Source organism: Sander lucioperca, chromosome 5 (genome assembly GCF_008315115.2).
Source record: "Sander lucioperca isolate FBNREF2018 chromosome 5, SLUC_FBN_1.2, whole genome shotgun sequence".
NCBI lineage: Eukaryota > Metazoa > Chordata > Actinopteri > Perciformes > Percidae > Sander > Sander lucioperca.
In genome coordinates this window covers 31,710,850-31,733,474 of record NC_050177.1, presented here as the reverse complement: position 1 = coordinate 31,733,474, position 22,625 = coordinate 31,710,850, and the positions used below count along the sequence as shown (strand labels likewise).

General features: G+C 40.9%; 3 protein-coding genes across 3 annotated transcripts in view; all 3 read left to right on the top strand.

Moving 5' to 3' along the window:
* The window catches only part of LOC116034665 (NACHT, LRR and PYD domains-containing protein 12-like), a 575,637-nt gene extending 557,524 nt beyond the window's left edge, over positions 1-18,113 (top strand). Inside the window, exons 15-17 of the mRNA XM_036001611.1 lie at positions 7,568-7,741; positions 9,032-9,205; positions 18,081-18,113. Of these exons, the coding sequence (XP_035857504.1) occupies positions 7,568-7,741; positions 9,032-9,205; positions 18,081-18,090 (358 nt within the window). The 3' untranslated portion in view covers positions 18,091-18,113. The remainder of the gene's footprint in view (positions 1-7,567; positions 7,742-9,031; positions 9,206-18,080) is intronic.
* The window catches only part of LOC116054954 (NACHT, LRR and PYD domains-containing protein 12-like), a 752,812-nt gene that overhangs the window by 174,719 nt on the left and 555,468 nt on the right, over positions 1-22,625 (top strand). The gene's annotated exons all lie outside the window — the stretch shown is intronic.
* LOC116038066 (NACHT, LRR and PYD domains-containing protein 3-like) overlaps positions 1-22,625 on the top strand; it is a 1,733,742-nt gene that overhangs the window by 1,185,365 nt on the left and 525,752 nt on the right. The window lies entirely within an intron of this gene.

Below are 22,625 nucleotides of genomic sequence, written 5' to 3'. Positions count from 1 at the left end.
ATGTCTGTAACGTTTGACTGGTGAACTCCAGCTGTGGTTAGTTTAGTTTAAGAGCAGAAAGCTGCAGAGAAACCAACACAACTGGACTTGGGATGAATTAAAACTGGAGTCTTATTCACAAAGATCCACCGCCATGTTGTGTGGGTATCTGGCCGAGTTACTGTCTTATAGATCCTTTATTTCTGTCTTATAGATCCTGTGTGTGTGTGTGTGTGTGTGTGTGTGTGTGTGTGTGTGTGTGTGTGTGTGTGTGTGTGTGTGTGTGTGTGTGTGTGTGTGTGTGTGAGAAACTGTAAGTTGCTGTTTGATACTTTAACACCACGTTAGTCTTTGGTCTCTTCAGGGTTAGTTTCTGGCTCTGTAAAGTTAAATATAATGTTTCTACTTCTCTTCTTATTTCCTGAGAAAGTTTGGACGACTCTTGTGTTGAAGATAAATCTCCATGTTGTAACATGAACTACTACAGAGGAGGTTTTAAATACTTTGCCAGGTGTTTATACGTCTGTCTGTCACAACCGTGAGGCTGCAGTCAGGAAACTTTACAGCTGTGTAGCTGAGATCTAAATGAAGGCCGAGTTGAAGATGGGTGGGGTCTGAACAAGAGGGGAGGAAGTAGGAGGGGAGGAAGTAAGGAAGGGCCAACTTTAAGCCCCTGGCCTGATTCTGCCGGTGTGAATCCATCATAAGATGGCCTCTAGTTATTTCCTTTCTCCTGCTGTCAGACAACAAACCGTCGTCTCCACCAGCGTAAAGTCAGACACAACAGGACTCTACTGTTTCCTCTGGGACCTTTCAGAATAAAATGTAGAGACCTAAATGCCTCTGTTACTGTTGTAGTGATGTGTGGAGGAGGAGGAGAAGTGTCTTCATGTCCTTATTTTTTATGAACCAGACAGGAATGTTCTGTGCAAAGATGACATTAGTCCTGGAGTCTTTCCAATGTTCCTGTTCTCCCAGAAAGATAATGAATGACAGAGCAGGATGAGCAGAGAGCAGAAAGCATTCAGTGAAGAGATTCAGACTTTATTTCCTGCTTGATAGCTTCTAGTTTCTCCAGCATATTGAAATTCTGAGCAATTTCATTACTTCACACCAGTGGTGTAGTGGAGTCACCAATTAGAGAGATTCAAGAGTCGAGTCTCGAGTCCCCAGTGTTCGAGTCTGAGTTGAGTCATCAAGGTTGAGTCTGTGTTATATTTCAAGACTACATTTCTCCACTATGACACCTTTAAAGAGTTGAGATAATTATAAAGGAGTGTCTACATTAAACAAAAATGACACCACTGTTATGTTTCCTCTGGGACCTTTCAGAATAAAATGTAGTGACCTAAATGCCTCTGTTACTGTTGTAGTGATGTGTGGAGGAGGAGAACTGTATTCATGTCCTTAATTTTTATAAACAGGACAGGAATGTTCTGGTCAAAGATGACATTAGTCCTGGGGCCTCATTTATAAAACCTGTTAAGCAAGAAACAGTTGAGTGAAGCAGGGTGAAATTTGCTGTCGCAACATTCCTCGCTAAAGTCGGGATTCATAAAGAATTTCCATGCGTAAAAATGTGCCCAGTTTTCCGCAACCTTTTGACCATGCGTGTGATCGTAGGTAATGCTCCCAAGGTTTTGTAGACTGCGTTTTAGTGAACTCCGATGGTACCCCCGTTTTCTGAACCCAACGCAGTTTTTGTTTTCCTGAACCCAACAATCCCGTTCTTTCCAAGCCGACCCAGAGCCGGTCGCGGCGCCCGGCTGCTATTTATTATTTCTTCTTTAACTCATCGGCCTTGGCTCATTGTCTGTGAAGAACCAGCCCAGTCTCACGGCAGTTTGTGTAAATGTCACGTTATTTGAATCTATTGATTGATTCACGGGGACGTTTTTCTGACGTAAATGTCACGTTATTTTCTTGGGGAAAGGACGCTGGGAAACGGCCGAAAATGACGCTCCATAAGCCGGGAGGCGGCCCGCTGGGGTCGCGCCACAATAAACGCCAGGAGACGGCTGGGAGACGCCCAACAACGATGTTCTAGAAGTCGGGAAGCGGCCGCAAGGCGGCCCGCTGGGGACGCGCTACAATAACGGGATGGGGAAAGGGCGTCTTACGCGCCGGGAGACGGCCGCGGGGGACGGGGGACGTGCCACAATAACACACGGGACAAAACGCCATGCGATCCCCGGGAAACAAAGCCCCACACGTCAGACGCGATCCCCACTCGCCCAGGTGAAAGTCCTGTGTTGTTTGACCCATCCACCACCCCGACCAACCTCCCTACGTGGATTTTCGGCTTTTTATACTACTCTCTGTGTGTGTGTGTGTGTGTGTGTGTCTGTGTGTGTCTGTGTGTGTCTGTGTGTGTGTGTGTGAACCTGCTATTCCCACACAAAGTTAAAAAATTGTTACATTTCAATCACTTTCACCTGTTCTGATTAAGTTCTAAGAAATAAGCACCAATAATGATCAAACATCTTGTTTCTATTTTTTACCTTTTTTATAATTGAATTTCCTTGTTTTCTCACAAAAAACGAAAATGATCATGTGATCATTAATGTGATCTCACAGGGGCAAATGGCAAATATGAACCATAAATGATGTAAATATCATTGGTAATTGAGCTAAATCTGTTAAGTATTAAGGCTGTGTAACAAACATATGAACACCACACAAGGGTTAAGGCCTCCAAACAGGATTTAGTTTGGATGTTCTACCTCTGTTAGGAGCACCTCCATCTCACAATCACTGAATCAGGTTTTTTCCCCATTTTTTCGTTTCATGATTGGTCATCAAGACCTTCTATACAAGGCTGCTATATTCATTGATTGATTAACATGGACCTTATTAGGACAAATATGGGATGATCTTGGGAGGGGCGTGAGGCTCGTGCACGACCACATAAGGTAACACACGTCCGTATTTATAACAATATGGGAGGACCGCATAAGTCATATCCGCAAGGTGTTATAAACCAGAATTTTGTTCTTGCGTACTAAAATTCTGACTTTTTGGCGCATAAAATCTTTCAGAATAGAATCTACGCACAGTTTTATAAATGAGGCCCCAAGATAAAATGACAGGAGGATGCCCAGGACAGAAAGGTGAGATTGATTGTCATAATGGAGTCTTGTCTCCATTAGAGGACAGAAAGATGACATTAGTCCTGGAGTCTTTCCAATGTTCCTGTTCTCCCAGAAAGATAATGAATGACAGAGCAGGATGAGCAGAGAGCAGAAATCATTCAGTGAAGAGATTCAGACTTTATTTCCTGCTTGATAGCTTCTAGTTTCTCCAGCAGCTTCTGTTTCTGGAGATTAAAAAGTGGTCTTCCTCTCTTTCTAACAGGACCCATCAGAGACCAGACCCTGCTGAACCTGAACCTGAACCTGAACCCAGCTGTGTGTCCATGAAGAGTAACCGGTCCATGGAGCCACCGCTACTTTAATAAAAGACCTGTAAGGGAGAGGAGAATAGAAATGGAGGAGAGGCTACCTCAAATTGAGGAGAGAGGATTGATGGAGAGACTTGAATGGCAGAAGGAGAGAATTGCAATGGAAAGGGAAATTGAAATGTTAAGAAGAAGATTGAGGTGAGTTGTGAACATCCAGCAAACTGGAACGAGTCTCATTGGATGGAACTACGTCCTGTCTGGGTTGTTTTTTGTTTTTTTTGTAATTTTGTGGAAAGAAATTATTGTAGTTGATGACTGAAATGAGAATATTTTTGTAAAATAATTTCCTGTCTCACTCAAAATATCTTTCTGTTTAGACAACATGTTGAAATATTATATTTAGATTTTAAATTCTGATTTCAAAAGATATTTTTATAGAGTTTTGGACAGAAAGTAAAGCATTATTGTCATTTAATTGTTAATAATTAGGCCTACATACATATTCATATTAATATTATATTTTATTCAGGGAGACTTTAACTGAACATGTGACCCTGAATAAATGTGTTTTTCTATCAGGACCCAGAAGAGACCAGAGTCTCCTGAACCTGAACCTGAACCTGAACCCAGCTGTGTGTCCTTTAAGAGCGACCGGTCAAAAGAAGACTATATTTACTTTAAAGGTCAACAACCCTCTGCTGAAAAGAGGTAAGCTGTTAATATTATAATATTACTGAATCATGTTTTAACTTTTATGTATCCAGAGAAGTTTTTGGAGTTTATTTTCAGCATCTTTCTTCACATATATTTATATTCTTACATCTGAAAGTCGTCTAGTTAGACCAGTCTTCAACTCTTGACTTTAGGTAAATATTGGATCTGGTTTGGTCCAATATATTCTCTGGTGTTTCAGCTTTTTAATGCAGTTTTTTTGTATAGTTTATTGAACTTTTGAACTTGGTGTTAATCTTGTTTTAGTTGCTGCTTGTATCTCCAGTTGTTTTTGTGTCCTGAATAATAAAAAGTGAATTTCCATCCCTGTTGGTCTTACTCTCTGTCTAACAGGATCCATCAAAGACCAGACTCTGCTGAACCTGAACCCAGCTGTGTGTCCTTCAAGAGTGACCGGTCAAATGAACGCTATATTGACTTTAAAGGTCAACAACCCTCTGCTGAAAAGAGGTAAGCTGTTAATAATATTATAACATTGTTGATACATGTTTCAACTTTTATGTATCCAGATACATTCTGAAGTTTATTTTCAGCATATTTCTTCTTCACATATATTTATATTCTCACGTCTGAAATCTGTCCAGTAAGACCAGTCTTCAACTGTAGATCTCAATTTAATATTGGACATGGTTTGGTCCAATATCATCTGGTGTTTTAGCCCCATTAAAAAGCATTTTAAATCTCCCATAGCCATAGGGTAGGATAAAAATCATGAATGGCAAAATTCTTCCCAAATGTTCTTCTCCAACTGGGAATACCAGGGTGATGGTTGAGATGTATGCCCCTCAGAGTGCCCCTTCCAGGGTAACTTCATCTGCACATCCCCCCTGGAGAACCAGCGACCCTTGGTAAGTGTTTGTGTCACCTGGGTCAGGACACTATTTGCCATGAGAAGACTTCTGCCATTTGAGTCTGGACACTTAAGGCCAAGTTTCAGTGAGTGGGTTCATGACCAGATTCTTTCTTCCTGATTCCTCTACAGAGTGGACCAGGAGAGCTCAGAGGTTCCCAGTGGTCAGTCTGCCCAGCAGCATCAAATACACCTGGACTCCATATTTATGGTCTGTACATGTACAACAATTACTTTTACATCTATTCTGTTCACAATCATCTCCATGCAGCACCTTTCAGACCAGTGGATTGTCAGTCTGTCCAACAAGTGTCTGATGTTTGCTTCCATGATTTCAGTTTGATTGTGTCATTCATATAATCTTCTGTTCCAGCTGCTGGAGGAGAACATCGGCACTTTTGTGAAGAATGAGCTGAAGAAGATCCAGAAGCTTCTGAGTCCAGATTACCCAGAATGCCTAGAGAGTCAGAGGGAGGGTGAGGATGAAGAGCAGAGGAGCAGCAGAGAGGCATTTCTGAAGATCACACTGCACTTCCTGAGGAGAATGAAGCAGGACGAGCTGGCTGACCGTCTGCAGAGCAGTAAGAGGATTTCTCTAAAGATTTAACTTGCTGGACTAATGGGACGTTTACTAATGTCTCCATAAAAGGGTCAATGTATGTTCTTGTTTTCTTTACAAAATTACTTAATGAGCTTTTTTGTTATGTATACATTCAGGAAGTTCTGCTGGAGTGTGTAAACGTAAACTCAAGACTAACCTAAACAAGAAGTTCCAGTGTGTGTTTGAGGGGATTGCTAAAGCAGGAAACCCAACCCTTCTGAATCAGATGTTCACAGAGATCTACATCATGGAGGGAGGGACTGCAGAGGTCAATGATGAACATGAGGTCAGACAGATTGAAACAGCTTCCAGAAAACCAAACAGACCAGAAACAACAATCAGAAGAGAAGACATCTTTAAAGCCCCACCTGGAAGAGATGAACCAATCAGAACAGTGATGACTAAGGGAGTGGCTGGCATCGGGAAAACAGTCTTAACACAGAAGTACACTCTGGACTGGGCTGAAGGCAATGTTAACCAGGACATCCAGTTCATATTTCCATTCACTTTCAGAGAGCTGAATATGCTGAAAGAGAAAAGGTACAGCTTGGTGGAACTTGTTGATCACTTCTTCAGTGAAACCAAAGAAGCAGGAATCTGCAGGTTTGAAGAGTTCCAGGTTGTGTTCATCTTTGACGGTCTGGATGAGTGTCGACTTCCTCTGGACTTCCTCAACACTGAGATCCTGACTGATGTTACAGAGTCCGCCTCAGTGGGTGTGCTGCTGACAAACCTCATCAGGGGGAATCTGCTTCCCTCTGCTCACCTCTGGATAACCACACGGCCTGCAGCAGCCAATCAGATCCCTGCTGAGTGTGTTGACATGGTGACAGAGGTCAGAGGGTTCACTGACCCACAGAAGGAGGACTACTTTAGGAAGCGATCCAGAGACAAGAAGCAGTCAAGCAGAATCATCTCCCACATCAAGACATCAAGAAGCCTCCACATCATGTGCCACATCCCAGTCTTCTGCTGGATCACTGCTACAGTTCTGGAGGACGTGTTGAAGACCAGAGAGGGAGGAGAGCTGCCCAAGACCCTGACTGAGATGTACATCCACTTCCTGGTGGTTCAGTCCAAACTGAAGAACATAAAATATGGTGGAGGAGCTGGGACCGATTCAAACTGGAATGAAGAGACAAAGAAAATGATCGAGTCTCTGGGAAAACTGGCTTTTGAGCAGCTGCAGAAAGGCAACCTGATCTTCTATGAATCAGACCTGACAGAGTGTGGCATCGATATCAGATCAGCCTCAGTGTACTCAGGAGTGTTCACACAGATCTTTAAAGAGGAGAGAGGACTGTACCAGGACAAGGTGTTCTGCTTCATCCATCTGAGTGTTCAGGAGTTTCTGGCTGCTCTTCATGTCCATCTGACATTCATCAACTCTGGAGTCAACCTGCTGTCAGAAGAACAAACAACATCGTGGTGGTCTGAAGTGTTCAGAGACAAATCAACACGTTTCTATGAGAGTGCTGTGGACAAGGCCTTACAGAGTCCAAGTGGACACCTGGACTTGTTCCTTCGCTTCCTCCTGGGTCTTTCTCTGCAGACCAATCAGAATCTCCTACGAGGCCTGATGACTCAGACAGGAAGTAGCTCAGAGACCAATCAGAAAACAGTCAAGTACATCAAGACAAAGATCAGTGAGAATCTATCTGCAGAGAGAAGCATCAATCTGTTCCACTGTCTGAATGAACTGAATGATCGTTCTCTAGTGGAGGAGATCCAACAGTCCCTGAGATCAGGAAGTCTCTCCACAGATAAACTGTCTCCGGCTCAGTGGTCAGCTCTGGTCTTCATCTTACTGTCATCAGAAAAAGATCTGGACGTGTTTGACCTGAAGAAATACACTGCTTCAGAGAAGACTCTTCTGAGGCTGCTGCCAGTGGTCAAAGCCTCCAACAAAGCTCTGTAAGTGGGATTTATTCATCATTAAATACTCTGATATCTTTCAACAGGAGTTAAATATAAATAACTTGTGTCCTTCCTGTTGTCTCTCCAGACTGAGTGGCTGTAACCTGTCAGAGAGAAGCTGTGAAGCTCTGTCCTCAGTTCTCAGCTCCCAGTCCTCTAGTCTGAGAGAGCTGGACCTGAGTAACAACGACCTGCAGGATTCAGGAGTGAAGCTGATCTCTGTTGGACTGAAGAGTCCACACTGCACACTGGAGACTCTCAGGTCAGATCAAGAACAATAATCTTTGAAAAAAACAGTATTGAAAAATACTTTGGAAACATTCAAAAAATGTGAATGTTTCCAAAGTATTTTATTCTGATTTAGAATCACTTCATAAAGAATGAAATATGAACTGTGGCTGAGATCCACAAATAATTTGTATTTTCATATTTTGCCTTTGATTAATGGACTTTTCTTTATTTCTGATTATACAAGAAGTAGATCTGACCAGACAACCTGATTGGTCAGCTAAACATTTAGAACATACTCAAATTAGCATGACAGCACACCCTGTTGTGCCAATAATAACATTAAATCAGACTGTCGCCTGTAATACTGCTTAATTCAGTCACGATTAATTATGTTTCCAACTGGTTTAGAGTAGAGCAGCAGATATTTAAACATGCTGAGAAGGGATTTCATATACTGTATCACCAAAAGTCCAGACTCAACATATAAACACAATCGTTATTTGTCTTCTTCTATGACATTTCTCTAAACTTTAAGCTTTATTCAATTTAAACCCCGCTTCACGTCAGGATTTAAAATTTAGCAATTTAGAAATCTCTCTTCCTTATCACTCATTCAGTCACAATTAGTTATCATGTTTCCAAGTTGTTTAGAAAAAGGATTTTACGTTCTCTATCACCAAAAGTCCAGACTTAATATTTAAACACAATCGTTATCTGTCTTCTTCATTACTGTCCCTCCAACAAAGCTCTGAAAGTGTGATTTATTTCAACAGGAGTTAAATATAATTAACTTGTGTCCTTCCTGTTGTCTCTCCAGACTGAGTGGCTGTAACCTGTCAGAGAGAAGCTGTGAAGCTCTGTCCTCAGTTCTCAGCTCCCAGTCCTCTAGTCTGAGAGAGCTGGACCTGAATAACAACAATCTGCAGGATTCAGGAGGGAAGTTGATCTCTGATGGACTGAAGAGTCCACACTGCACAATGGAGATTCTCAGGTCAGGATTCATTAACCTATTGAACTGATAACCATTTAAAATCTGACTAACTTTAGTTGATAAGACAGCTGCTTTGTGTCTGCTGATACGATGCACTTGGGCAGTAGTTATTAATTATATAATTATTAATTCCTAGACTCAGAGTTACTTTCCATGAGGATTTTTCATTGTTTACTTTTGTTGTTAAATTGTTAAATAGAACAGATGATTTTAAAGGTGTATTCTAAATCTGACCCAAAATGTACCTGGACAAAAAACAAACATAAAAGTAACTCATGGCTCCACGTGTTGACAGAGGGTTCCTGTGTGTTGTTCTGTGTGTGTTTGCAGTCTGTCAGGCTGTCTGATCTCAGAGGAAGGCTGTTCTTCTCTGGCTTCAGCTCTGAGCTTCAACCCCTCCCACCTGAGAGAGCTGGACCTGAGCTACAATCATCCAGGAGACTCAGGAGTGAAGCTACTGTCAGCGGGACTGGAGGATCCAAGCTGGAGACTGGACACTCTCAGGTACAAACACTGATGAATATAAAAAGGAGATATTTGTGTAGGAAGTTTTAAAGGGGAACATCTCCAGGAACTAAAATGATGACTTCCTGTTGTTAATAATTGATGTAGTTTGGACACATCTCTGTATGTTAAAGGAACTGTCCGTGGTTCAGTTTCAACTCGACAGAGAGGTCCAGGACAGGTTTAGCCTAGCTTAGCACAAATCAATGTGCTTTCTACGCTGTGAGAAGAGTGTGTGGATGAAGCATTACTATTTCAGCAGACTAGTTAGCTAGAGGTTTAAAATGTCAGTTGCTGGTGCTGCATGGCTCATGTGATCGATCAGAGACGTATACTGACGTCCAGACCAATTATTTCTCTAAGTTCCTCTTGTGCTGGGAGAGTACCTTCTCTAAGTTCAAAAAGTCCCTCAAAACGCTCTTTCCTAGTCCCTGCGGTGCAAACACAATATATATGTGTGTGTGAGAGTGATGTAATGTTCATGTTTCCCAGACAGAGAAAGGTCCACTGTTGCACCAAATGCTTGCTCTTGGGGGAATTGTTGGGTCTCTGTAAATGATAGTGTGGCAGTGGCGCCGGCAGCCGTAATCCTGTACGCACTGTACACTTGATCTGTAGGTCAGAGGTGGGCCGTCAGGGCCAGCAATGCCTTCTCTGCTGGCCAAGAGATTGTCAGAATCAGAAAATTATATTTTTATAATTGAAGGCCTAAAATAAAGAAAATATGTATTTTCAATATTGTTTACACTGCAAGTTCATTTACATTTTTAAATTTTTTAGTGAAAGCATTTTACTAGCTATTACTACTTGCTTTAGGTGTTAAAGATCTGAGCAGTGTCAGTGGCCGATGTGCCTCTGTGTGGGCGTGGTTACATATGTGTGTTAAGCCCGCACTGTTTAGCTGGAATTTCTGGCGAGGCCTGTTGATCACTGATTGTGTTATATGTGTTTTTGATTTCTTTGTGGTCACCATATGAGTAAATATGACCCAGACGCGTAACTATTGGTAAGCAGGGTATGCGGTGCTTAAGGGCCCGGACCAATCAGGGGCCCGCGTGACGGGAAGATATTGATTGACAGCCGGGGCCCCCTATCACATTTTCATTACTCGCGACAATCCCAGCAGTCCCACGTGCACTCTGACAGCCAGTGACCAAGCTGGAGTGAGAACGGGACAAATTAACTTCCTTGTTTTTGATATGAAAACGAGACCGTGGACGAGACACCTGTGTGACTCGAACATCTCACATTTACCAACAAGACGTACAGCGAAAGACCGTCCAAAACATTTCAGACCGTCCTGCCAAACGGTATACATTTTAGCATCAATGTACGCTGTAACGATTTTTCATTATAAAGTCGCTGAAAGTTGCTGCTGTTTCAATCCTGTCGGCTCTTTGCAGCGGCAGGGCTGCTTCGTTCCCCCCGTGACTGATGTGCGCACACACACACACACACACACACACACACGGTGGATGCAGGAAAAACCACAGATGAGACAGGATGACCTAAATTGAGGACAGCCACCCTCGTTATTGTAAGTGCAATGATAAGTTAAAGTCCAATAAGTACTTTATCAAACCGTATGAATGTGTTTCCCAGGCCAGGTTAGGAAATTAACTAACAATGTAAAGATCAACAAGCCACTGACAGTGACAGATATGTTCATATTTGATTCATTCAATAAATTATTATTTTTTGTCTTAAATCCACCAGCCATTTTCATATTATACCAACATTTGCAGCATGCTGAGCCTTTTTGGTAAGGTTCCTATGAAATCTCAGCCCAGAGTTATTAATTAATGGTAATAATTATTATTCTCCCCAAAACAAGTTTCCTTTTTATTTTTAAAAAACTATACGAAAGAAATCGCAAATTTTTTTTTGCAGCTTTCACTGTCTCTCGCAACTTCATTGTAACAAACAAACAAACAAAAGACATCGCAACTTTTATCGACATCTTTTACAAAAGCTCCCATGAAATCAGACATTTTGGGCCGCAACAATCTCAAAAAAGGCCGTGAAGTCCTAGAGGGACTGCCCTTGTGTGTTTTTTCATGTGTTATGGTGTGCATTCACCAGTGTTTTTTTGTTGTTGTGGTGGCGTAGGCTACTCCTGATTTTGTCAGTCATCTCATCTCTTATATGCTGTGTCTCTATGATCCTATCCTGTCCTATTCATGGTAGCCTACTCGTGGACATTGTGCCGTCATCACGTGCTGTAGTAGGGGGCCCGCCTTGATAATCCTGCTTAAGGGCCCGGTGTTGGCTCGTTACGCCACTGATATGACCGGTTGTTGTGGGTTTGTTTTGGTTTCTTTGGTAATTCCATTCATTTTGACTATATGTGATGCAGCATCCTGTCATACTGCGTGAAAGTGATGCTTCAGTCAGCGTGTGTTCATGTCTCTGCTGTAGTGTATTAGGTGTCTCTAGGTGTTGAGTCTTGTGTTAAATCACGTTATTCCACACGGTAATGTCCTAGTGTCATGGTGAGGTTATTCAAAGGTGATTTAATGCTGTAGGATAGTACTGAAGGCCCAGGTGTAAAATACACAGCCCTCCACTTCTGTAGATAAACTGCTGGTTGCTATGGACGCTGCTATCACTGAACCCACGGATCTAGCATGTTATTGGTATCATATGTGTTTACATGGACATGAATACTCCAGTTATGAGGATTATCCTGTTTTTGATCATATTCAGGATATGATGTTTAGGCTACATGGCACACAGAGAAATCAGGTTATTCACATCTCCGTACATGCTCACATCAGCTCTCTCTCTCTCTCTCTCTCTCTCTCTCTCTCTCTCTCTCTCTCTCTCTCTCTCTCTCTCTCTCTCTCTCTCTCTCTCTCTCTTTCTCTCTCTCTCTCTCTCTCTCTCTCTCTCTCTCTCTCTCTCTCTCTCTCTCTCATGTGAAGATAATGTAACAATATGAACAAAACTGATGGATATCAGCAACAACATGAAAACAAGAATATTACAGCCATGGAGCCATGATACTACGATTCACCATGGTAACAACCACAAACAAACGGGTCGGCAGAAATACTCATGCGCACATACAGAGAGTTAAAAAAAAAAGCAACACAGCGGCTGCTGGAAAAGAGAGAGAATTTGCGTGGGAGAAAATTGCTGCTATAATAAATGCGTATATTCCAATATAATGTCTATCATATTTAATCATAAGGATAGCCTAATATTACTGGTGAAATGGTATTGAACATAATCTATTTCATTTAGGTGCAATCCTGCGGACGAAAAAGTCTTAGTCCTACTAATCCCATTCTGAATTATAATCCATAATCTTTTATATCAAAGGGTTTACATCATTCACCTGCAATCCTGTAGAACTCCTTTTAAAAACGTTTAAAACAGGTTTCAGAGCGAGTCACACTCTTCTGACAGCGCTTTGCTACAGTGGCTTTACTACAATGCTCCGCATCACCAATGTTGTAAAGACAAATGCCGTTTGCAAAAAATCATAATGCGACACAAATAATCTGCTGGGATGTAAGAGCGTAGATGGGTGAAGTTAGTGATATGAGGAAGGATGAGGTTATGTAGCCTAGGCTACATAACTGATCGACTGGGAAGAAAAACGATACCGCTCAAATAGGAAGTTATCTAAAAATTAAACTGTCGGGGCTCAATATCATCTCCCGACGTATGTTTAACTCTGTGAAGTAAAGCAGCTTCTTCATCAATGGGATTGTAGACAAAAGGAAATGCCATGTTTTGAGAAATAAAATGTTTTATAGTCTGCCTAACACGGTTAATAAACCAACATATTTTTTTTTATTCATGCCGATAAAAAACTGCGCTAAAATGCGCCTGATACAGACTGAATGAATGAATGAGGAAATGAGAGAGGGCTGAGTCAGAGGGAGGAGACTGAGAGAAACTCGAGGTTTCTTGAAGAAAACCTGCTCCCGACCAGGTTAGGTTCACAGGCTCAGTTACCATAGTAACTGAGTCTGAGGCTCAGTTACCATAGTAACTGATTCTGAGGTGAAGTTACCATAGTAACTGACTCTGAGGTGAAGTTACCATAGTAACTGACTCTGAGGTGAAGTTACCTCTCTTTCTGAAACAGAAAACCCAGAGTTTCCCTCATCTCAGGGTTAACAAACTCAGAGTTTTCACTAAACCTGCTTTCTGAAATACCACCCAGCTCTCGTCATGTTGGTTATTTGGTCAAATGTCAGGTGTTTGTGTTTGAATTTGGGGAAATATTTAGTTGGGACTGGCTGCAGTTCTGGTCATTCTGTCAGGAAGTGCAGCTCTGTCTCGACTTTGTCTCTCTTGCACAGCTGGCAGAAGCACTCCTCTTTGGGGAGCCATGATTGTTTGTAGCGGCCTGTCTCGATGGCCAGGTTGTCCTCACTGAGTCTGTACTTGGTCAATGTAGTTCTTAGTTTGATATCAGTACCTGTGGTCAGGTAGTCTGCCACACTGTTCTCTCTCTTTAGGGACAGATAGCACTGCATTTTGCTTTGTGCTTTTGTTTGTGTGTTCCAGTTGGTGATGTAGTTTAGTTTCTGTTGTGTTATAATTTGGTTAACTCTGATTGGTTGGTTCCCAGACTGGTCCTGAGGCAGAACAGGGTCAGGAAGTGAACTGAGCATCAGGACCAGCTGAGTGAGGGGACTCTTCTCTTTGTTCAGCTCTTGGTATTGCCGGGCTTTCTGCTGGTAGGAGTGGGGGTCACTGTTTTTTAGATGTAGCCAATATTTGATTGCAAGTTTTTGAATTTTGATGAATGATGGGAATTGGCCTAATTCAGCTCTGCAGGCGTTGTTGGTGGTTTTTCTGTGTACCTGTAAGATGCTTTTAGAGAACTCTAGATGCAGGATTTAACTGGGTTTTTGTCCAAATGGACCAAATTCTGGTAGGAAATAGGACCCCACACCTCACTACCATAGAGGAGGATTGGTTCTATTACAGATTATAATAATTTGAGCCAGATTCTAATTGGGATTTTAATGTAGATTTGACTTTTTATTGTGTAAAATGCCCTGCGTGCTTTCTCTCTCAGCTCCATTATCGCTGGGTTAAAACTTCCAGTGGAACTTATTTTCAGTCCTAATGTGTACAGTGGTCTAATTTATGTGTTCCTAACGTGAAGCTGTATGTGTTTCCTTGAGATCTGGATCTTTATTGAAAAGTCATTATCTTTGTCTTTTGAGTGTTTACTGCCAGGGCCCTGTTCTATTGATTTAACAATTTGACTATTACTCAAGACATTGGGTGTTTCTCAATCTCAAGAATGCAAAGAAGAGACTTGTGTTCTTGGGGGGAATGAACCCGCAAGTTCACAAGCACAGAAAAAGCTGTTAACAGTTTGAGACGATGAGTTCTTCCTGTTATTGCTCTACACCCCCAGCACAGAGGCTACCTGCAGGGCTCCGAAATAACAGCTAGAAATAAAAACCACAACAATATAACCACTTTGTATTAAAACAATCTTCAGACAAGAAAACCTCATAATGCTACAATTGTTGCAATAATATTGAAAAATAAAACTTATTGAGCTTTAATTTTACTGTTTATGGTTTAGCTCAAACATCCCTTACTTATTCAAAAGAGTTAGCAGAGTTAGCTTTTGTGTTAGCAGGGTTAGCTGTCGTGTTAGCCAAGTTAGTTGTGGTGTTAGCATAATTAGCTGTTGTGTTAGCCAAGTTAGATATAGTGTTAGCAGAGTTAGCTGTTGTGTATGAGGAGTTAGCTGTTGTGTTAGCATAATTAGCTGTCGTCTTAGCAGAGTTAGCTGTTGTGTTAGCCGATTTAGATATAGTGTTAGCAGAGTTAGCTGTTGTGTATGAGGAGTTAGCTGTTATGTTAGCATAATTAGCTGTTATGTTAGCATAATTAGCTGTCGTGTTAGCAGAATTAGCTGTTGTGTTAGCCGAGTTAGATATAGTGTTAGCACAGTTAGTTGTCGTGTCAGCAGAGTTAGCTGTTGTGTTAGAGGAGTTAGCTGTTGTGTTAGCAGTGTTAGCTGTATTGTTAGCATAATTACCTGTCGTCTTAGCAGAGTTAGCTGTTTTGTTAGCCGAGTTAGATATAGTGTTAGCACAGTTAGTTGTCGTGTCAGCAGAGTTAGCTGTTGTGTTAGAGGAGTTAGCTGTTGTATTAGCCCAGGTAGATATAGTGTTAGCAGAGTTAGCTGTACTGTTAGCAGAGATAGCTGTTATGTATGAGGAATTAACTGTTGTGTTAGCAGAGGTAGATATAGTGTTAGCACAGTTAGCTGTCGTGTTAGCATAATTAGCTGTTGTGTTAGCAGATATAGCTGTTGTGTGAACAGCGTTAGATATAGTGTTAGCATAATAAGCTGTCATCTTAGCAGAGTTAACTGTTGTGTTAGCCGAGTTAGATATAGTGTTAGCAGAGTTACCTGTAGTGTTAGCAGAGATAGCTTGTGTATGAGGAGTTATCTGTTGTGTTAGCAGAATTAGCTGTTGTGTTAGCAAAGATCGCTGTTGTGTTAGCAAAGATCGCTGTTGTGATAGTAGAGTTAGCTGTTGTGTTAGAGGAGTTATCTGTTGTGTTAGAGGATATAGCTGTGGTGTTAGCAGAGTTAGCTTTTGTGTTAGAGGAGTTAGCTGTGTTGTTAGCAGAGTTAGCTGTTGTGTTAGCATAATTAGCTGTTGTGTATGAGGAGTTATCTGTAGTGTTAGCATAATTAGCTGTTGTGTATGAGGAGTTATCTGTAGTGTTAGCATAATTAGCTATAGTGTTAGCAGAGATAGCTGTTGTGTATGAGTAGTTAGCTGTAGTGTTAGCAGAGTTAGCTGTTGTGTTAGCAGAGTTAGCTGTTGTGTTAGCTGAGTTAGCTGTTGTGTTAGCAGAGTTAGCTGTTGTGTTAGCAGAGTTAGCTGTTGTGTTAGCAGAGTTAGATATAGTGTTAGCAGAGTTAGCTGTGGTGTTAGCAGAGTTAGATATAGTGTTAGCAGAGTTAGCTGTTGTGTTAGCAGAGTTAGATATAGTGTTAGCAGAGTTAGCTGTTGTGTTAGCAGAATTAGCTGTTGTGTTAGCAGAGTTAGCTGTTGTGTAGCAGAGTTAGCTGTTGTGTTAACAGAGTAAGCTGTTGTGTTAGAGGAGTTAGCTGTTGTGTTAGCCGAGTTAGATATAGTGTTAGTAGAGTTAGCTGTAGTGTTAGTATATTTAGCTGTTGTGTTAGCATAATTAGCTGTTGTGTTAGCATACTTAGCTGTTTTGTTAGCAGAGTTAGCTGTTGTGTTAGCAGAGTTAGCTGTCGTGTTAACAGAGTTAGCTGTTGTGTTAGAGGAGTTAGCTGTTGTGTTAGCCGAGTTAGATATGGTGTTAGCAGAGTTAGCTGTAGTGTTAGTATAATTAGCTGTTGTGTTAGCATAGTTAGCTGTTGTGTTAGCACAGTTAGCTGTCATGTTAGCACTGTTAGCTGTTGTGTTAGCAGAGATAGCTGTTGTGTATGAGGAGTTAGCTGTTGTGTTGGCAGAGTTAGCTGTTGTGTTAGTAGAGTTAGCTTTTTTGTTAGCTGAGTTAGCTGTGGTGTTAGCAGAGTTAGATATAGTGTTAGCAGAGTTAGCTGGTGTGTTAGCAGAGTTAGATATAGTGTTTGCAGAGTTAGCTGTGCTGTTAGCAGGGTTAGCTGTTGTGTTAGCAGGGTTAGCTGTTGTGTTAGCAGAGTTAGCTGTCGTGTTAGCAGGGTTAGCTGTCGTGTTAGCAGGGTTAGCTGTTGTGTTGGCAGAGTTAGCTGGGGTGTTAGCAGAGTTAGATATAGTGTTAGCAGAGTTAGCTGTTCTGTTAGCAGAGATTAGCTGTTGTGTTAGCAGAGTTAGCTGTCGTGTTAGCAGGGTTAGCTGTCGTGTTAGCAGGGTTAGCTGTTGTGTTAGCAGGGTTAGCTGTTGTGTTAGCAGAGTTCGCTATCATGTTAGCAGAGTTAGCTGTTGTGTTAGCATAGTTAGCTGTCGTGTTAGCAGAGTTAGCTGTCGTGTTAGCAGAGTTAGCTGTTGTGTTAGCAGAGTTAGCTGTCGGTGTTGTAATTTGTAGACGTCCCTAAGCACTCGTCTTACTGCCGGTAGCAGCAGAGAGCAGAAGCCAGCAGGCAAGTCTTATTTAAATAAACTCCTGGTGTACTTACAAACTTTCCAATCCATCGTTTTATGAGTACATAACCTATTTGTACTACTGTAGAAGTTTGGTATCATTTTGGGCATTATTAGTGGGGTAACTTACGAGATACACTCTTGGATCCATTAGCGCCTGCACTAAGCTAACCAGCTGATAACGCTAACTCTCCCAATGTTGGACCCAGGTGAAAAAGCTTCTGGGGGTGTTTGGCTCGAGGTCGTGGTGCAAAGGACCCTCGGGTGAAATTACTCCCAACCATCACTTTAACATCTGATTTATTTTAATTTAGTAGGTTTATCTCAGTTTAAACTATTTATTTGTTATTTCTGTAGAGCTTCAATCAAACATGTCTACTATTCTTCTCTCTCCCTCTCTCTCTCTCTCTCCCTCTCTCTCGCTCTCTCTCTCTCTCTCCCTCTCTCTCTCTCTCTCTCTCTCTCTACCTCTCTCTCTCTCTCTCTACCTCTCTCTTTCTCTCTCTCTCTCCCTCTCTCTCTCTCTCTCTCCCTCTCTCTCTTTCTCTCTCTCTCTCTACCTCTCTCTCTTTCTGAGTGATGTAATGCCCCCCCCCCTCCTCCTTTCAGGGTGGAGCCTGCTGGAGTCAGATATTTGACACCAGGTCTGAGGAAGTGTAAGTCTGTTTTTAATTTCATTCATCAAACTGTGACATCACTCATCCAACCCTCTGATGTCATCATCTACGTGCTGATTGGTTAATAACTGCAGCTGTGTTGTGTCTCCTTCTCTCCGTCAGATTCCTGTGAACTCACACTGGACACAAACACAGTGAACAGAAAACTCAAACTGTCTGACAACAACAGGAAGGTGACATTAGTGAAGGAGGATCAGTCATATCCTGATCATCCAGAGAGGTTTAACTGCCGGGCTCAGCTGCTGTGTAGAGATGGTCTGACTGGTCGCTGTTACTGGGAGGTTGAGAGGAGAGGAAAGGTTCATATATCAGTGAGTTACAGAGGAATCAGGAGGAGAGGAGGCAGTAATGACTGTGTGTTTGGATATAATGATCAGTCCTGGAGTCTGAGGTGCTCTGATGGTGGTTACTCTGTCTGGCACAATAACAGAGTAACATCCATCTCCTCCTCCTCTGTCTCTAACAGAGTAGCAGTGTATGTGGACTGTCCTGCTGGCTCTCTGTCCTTCTACACAGTCTCCTCTGACTCACTGATCCTCCTCCACACCTTCAACACCACATTCACTCAGACTCTCTATCCTGGGTTCAGGATCTGGTCTCCTGGTTCCTCAGTGTCTCTGAGTCCTGTGTAGGACGGAGAGTCTCCTCCTGTTTCTCACTGCTGATCAGTTGAGTCTGTACAGGATCACACTTACAGAAATATTTCAGGTTATTGTTATGAACTAATGAATGAACTTTGTATAAAATAATTCAGAATGATTGAACAGATTCCTCGTGAACATTGTAAACCTCTTCCACTTCCAGTCCTTTAAAGATGGAAGCTGTGATCATGAAATTGTAGAAATGCCGTTGACTTGTGTCATGTTTAGTTTTGAGTTCTGTCTCTTTTCACAATAAAAGCATAAAGTTACTGTGAGAGTGTTTGAGGTCTTTCTGTTTAACTTTTACACACGATAAGATGTCTGGGTGTCCCAGAGGTCTTCCAGGTGGAGCTGCAGCGTGAGAAACCCTCCAATCAGAGCAGTCAAGTACGTTAGTCTTTCACTTTTTCATTTTCATATTGTGTTGCGTTCAGGGAGCAGAGAGTCTGTCTGTTTTCTCTCCACATTAGTTATCTGCTCAGCCAGCTGCTGTAACTTCACTCTGTGCTATTAGTACTTTTACTGCAGTAACATGTCATCAATGGGACAGAAAAGCTGTCTCATTGAGTCTGTTGGAGGTTTGATTCCCTCCCACATTAATATGTTTGTGTTGAAGACTTCACTGTTGGTATCAGTGAGGAAAGAAGACAGAGGGGGGATGGATTTCATATTTTAGGAAACATGTTCAGCTTGTGTAATGAGTAGTCAGTGTCTACAGTCATTAAATCTTTCAGTCAGTAACGGAGCATCAACAGCAGTCCAAATGTAAGCTAGCTAGCTTAGCTCTGTTTAACAACACATGTATTTTTTATCTTTTCTTTATTGATTTTTTTTTAACTTTATTTCAAAAAAGTATTTTACAGAAGTTCAGTCATTGCAATACGTAGACAAATAAAATACAAAAATATATACAAATAATATAATATAAAAGTAAAAATGAAAATAATAGTCTAAATAGAAGGAAATAAAGATACAAAGGGGACAGACTTTCAAAAATCGTTAATAATGTAGACAGCAGGAGCAGTTAAACAAAGAGATTAGAGTAGACATCAGATATTAATATAGCTTTCTTATTGGATACCAACTTAAGAGACTCACAGGCAATTTCCACTGGATGCAGAACGTCTGCAGAACGTCTCCGAAACGAAGACGGAGTCATTAGGTTTCCATTAAAGTCAATGTGTGTATTTCCACACTGAGACTGCAGAACGTCTGCGTCCCGACTCCGTCCCAGCTCCGTCAGTCTGCAGCCCTCCGCAGCAGATACGCAGAGCTTCTATTTTTGACGGACGACGGAGAGCTCCGCAGCAATTCAGCACAATTCAGATTGTGCGGGACAGGAAGTCGAGCACAGAAACAAAATAAAACATCCGGTTACTTTACAAAATAAAATACAGCGTGCTCACGGCAGGTCATATCTCCCTGCACTACACCTTGAAAACACAGCTCAGAGTAGTTTCCCCTCTACTCCTCTGGATGGAAACTAACTGTTGTTGGTTTTGTGGTTCTGTTTATAGAAACTACATCCTGTTATATCGCGCAAACATACGTGAATTCGCGAGATCTCGTGGTCGGCCGGCCGCAGCCGCTACGCAACTAATCCGGACCCGGTGGGTATTGACGGACGGCGGAGTTCCACATCCTGTGGAAATGCGGGGTCAAGGTACATGTTAAATTCAACCTGGAATAGTCTGAAGCTCGGTGTTGATCTGGAAAATTTCGCCTTACGAATATGGAACTTACCTAATAAAATAAAGAGATTTACAATATTACATAACTTTCTATCTTTACATTCAAAATAAGTAATAATATGTTTCCCTTCAAGTGTGATTGTATGTTTTGTTTTTGTTTTAGATACCATATAATCTTCAAAGCTTTTCCAAAATGCAATACAAAATGAACAACCATAAAAAGATGGGTTAACGACTCTCGTTCTGTTTTACAAAAACTACAATAATCATCAACAGGCATGAATTTAGATACAAATAGGTTTGTAGGGTATATATTATGTAATATTTTCAAATGTAATTCCCTAACTTTGTTTGTGATACAACATCTAAAGGGAACAAGCCATGCCCTAAGCCAGTTAACATCAGTGAAATGAGAACTCCAGAAGAATTTATTATAGTTATAGTTATTTTCTTTAAATTTAGAAAGCATTTTCTAATGTGCTTATTAGTACAAGTGCTGCTCATAATATCCATACCGTTTATATAAAGAGTAAAATTAAAACCAGTAACTTCATTTTGTTTTATTTAACTTTTCATTAATTCTAATATGCCATTAGGTATAGATTTGAAAACTGAATTATATTCTTTGAACGTTATTGGGAATGCCTTCTCTCTGAGAAAATATTCATAATTAAGTAATTGACCATTACAAACAAAAAGATCTTTTATGAAGATAATATCTCTATCGATCCATTTTTGCAAATAGAGTGACTTGTTCCCCCTAGTGATGCATTCATTATTCCATAAGATAGACTTGTGTGGAGAAAAGTTGTGAGAAGGACACAGCTTCCAGGCCAAAAGAGCTTGTTGATAAAATCGGGATAGTTTTAACGGCAATCTTGTAATATTGTAGTTACATTTCAATACAAATTTAAGACCTCCTACACTATTAAAGATGTTATTGGGGATAAAGTACTATAAAGACTCTGGTGCTCTCAAACTTTCCTTCAACCATTTCACCTTAAAGGTGTAATTCAAGTCCAAAAAGTCCAGAAGTTCAAATCCACCTTCATCCTTACAACCAGAGAGCACCGCTTTTTGTAAATGGTGGTGTCTGTTTTTCCATACAAAATTCGTAAATATGGAATTCATGTCTTTACATGTTGAATCATGGACATTGAGAGAGAGGGCAGGGTAGACACATCTTGAAATCCCTTCTGCTTTAGTCCAAAGAATCCTACCTAGAATAGAAATGTCTCTTTGAAGCCGTAAATTCAGCATGGTTTTAGTCTTCTTCAATTTAGACGAAAAATTAAGTTGTTGACGTTCCTTGTGGTCCTTGCAGATATGAATACCTAAATATTATACACATTTCTTAACAGGTATATTAAACATTATTTCCTCTTCAGTCTGATACAAACATAAAATTTCACATTTAGATTTGTTAAGTGTTAAACCCGAAGCAGCTGAAAATTGGTCAATTAGGGATATAGCATATTCAATCTGATGTTTGTCACTCAAAAAGAGAGCCGTATCATCCGCTAGTTGAGTAACTCTAATTTCCTTACCAAAAATAGACAAACCTTTAATAATAGGATTATGTTGAATATGTAATGACAGTAATTCAACCACCAGCAGGAACAAGAACGGTGAAATAGGGCAGCCCTGGCGAACTGATCTCAGTACAGGAAATCTTTTTGTGGTGTTTGGATATAATATCACAGAACTATCAATATATTTATAAAACATCTCAACTGTAGATATAAAATTTTGTCCGAAATCAAAAATTTGAAGTGCTTTGAGTAAAAATAGTGTTCTACCGTATCAAATGGTTTATAAAAATGAAGGAATACTATCAGTGCGTCAGTATTGATGTTATCAGAATAGTCCAGCAGGTCGAGAACAAGTCTTATATTAGAGCTAATGTGACGGTTAGACAGAAAACCTGTTTGTGTTTCACTTATTATCTCATGAAGACCTCTTTTTAATCGTTTAGCAAAAATTTATGATACAATTTTGTAGTCGATATTTAAGAGCGTAATAGGTCTCCAATTTTCTATCAATAAGTGATCTTTATCAGGTTTAGGGAGAAGACATATTAAACCTTGCTTCATACTTGTGGACATTTCCTTTTTTAAAGTGCATTCTTTGAATAAATCAAATAGAGGATTTTCAATAGTTTCCCAAAAATGCAAATAAAATTTGACTGAAAGCCCATCATTACCCGGAGATTTCCCTTTTTTCATTGAGCTAACAGCCTCTGAGATTTCCACTTTAGTAATGGGACGTTCTCAGTCCATTTTAAATTGTTCAGGTATAGTTGGTGTAAATGCTTT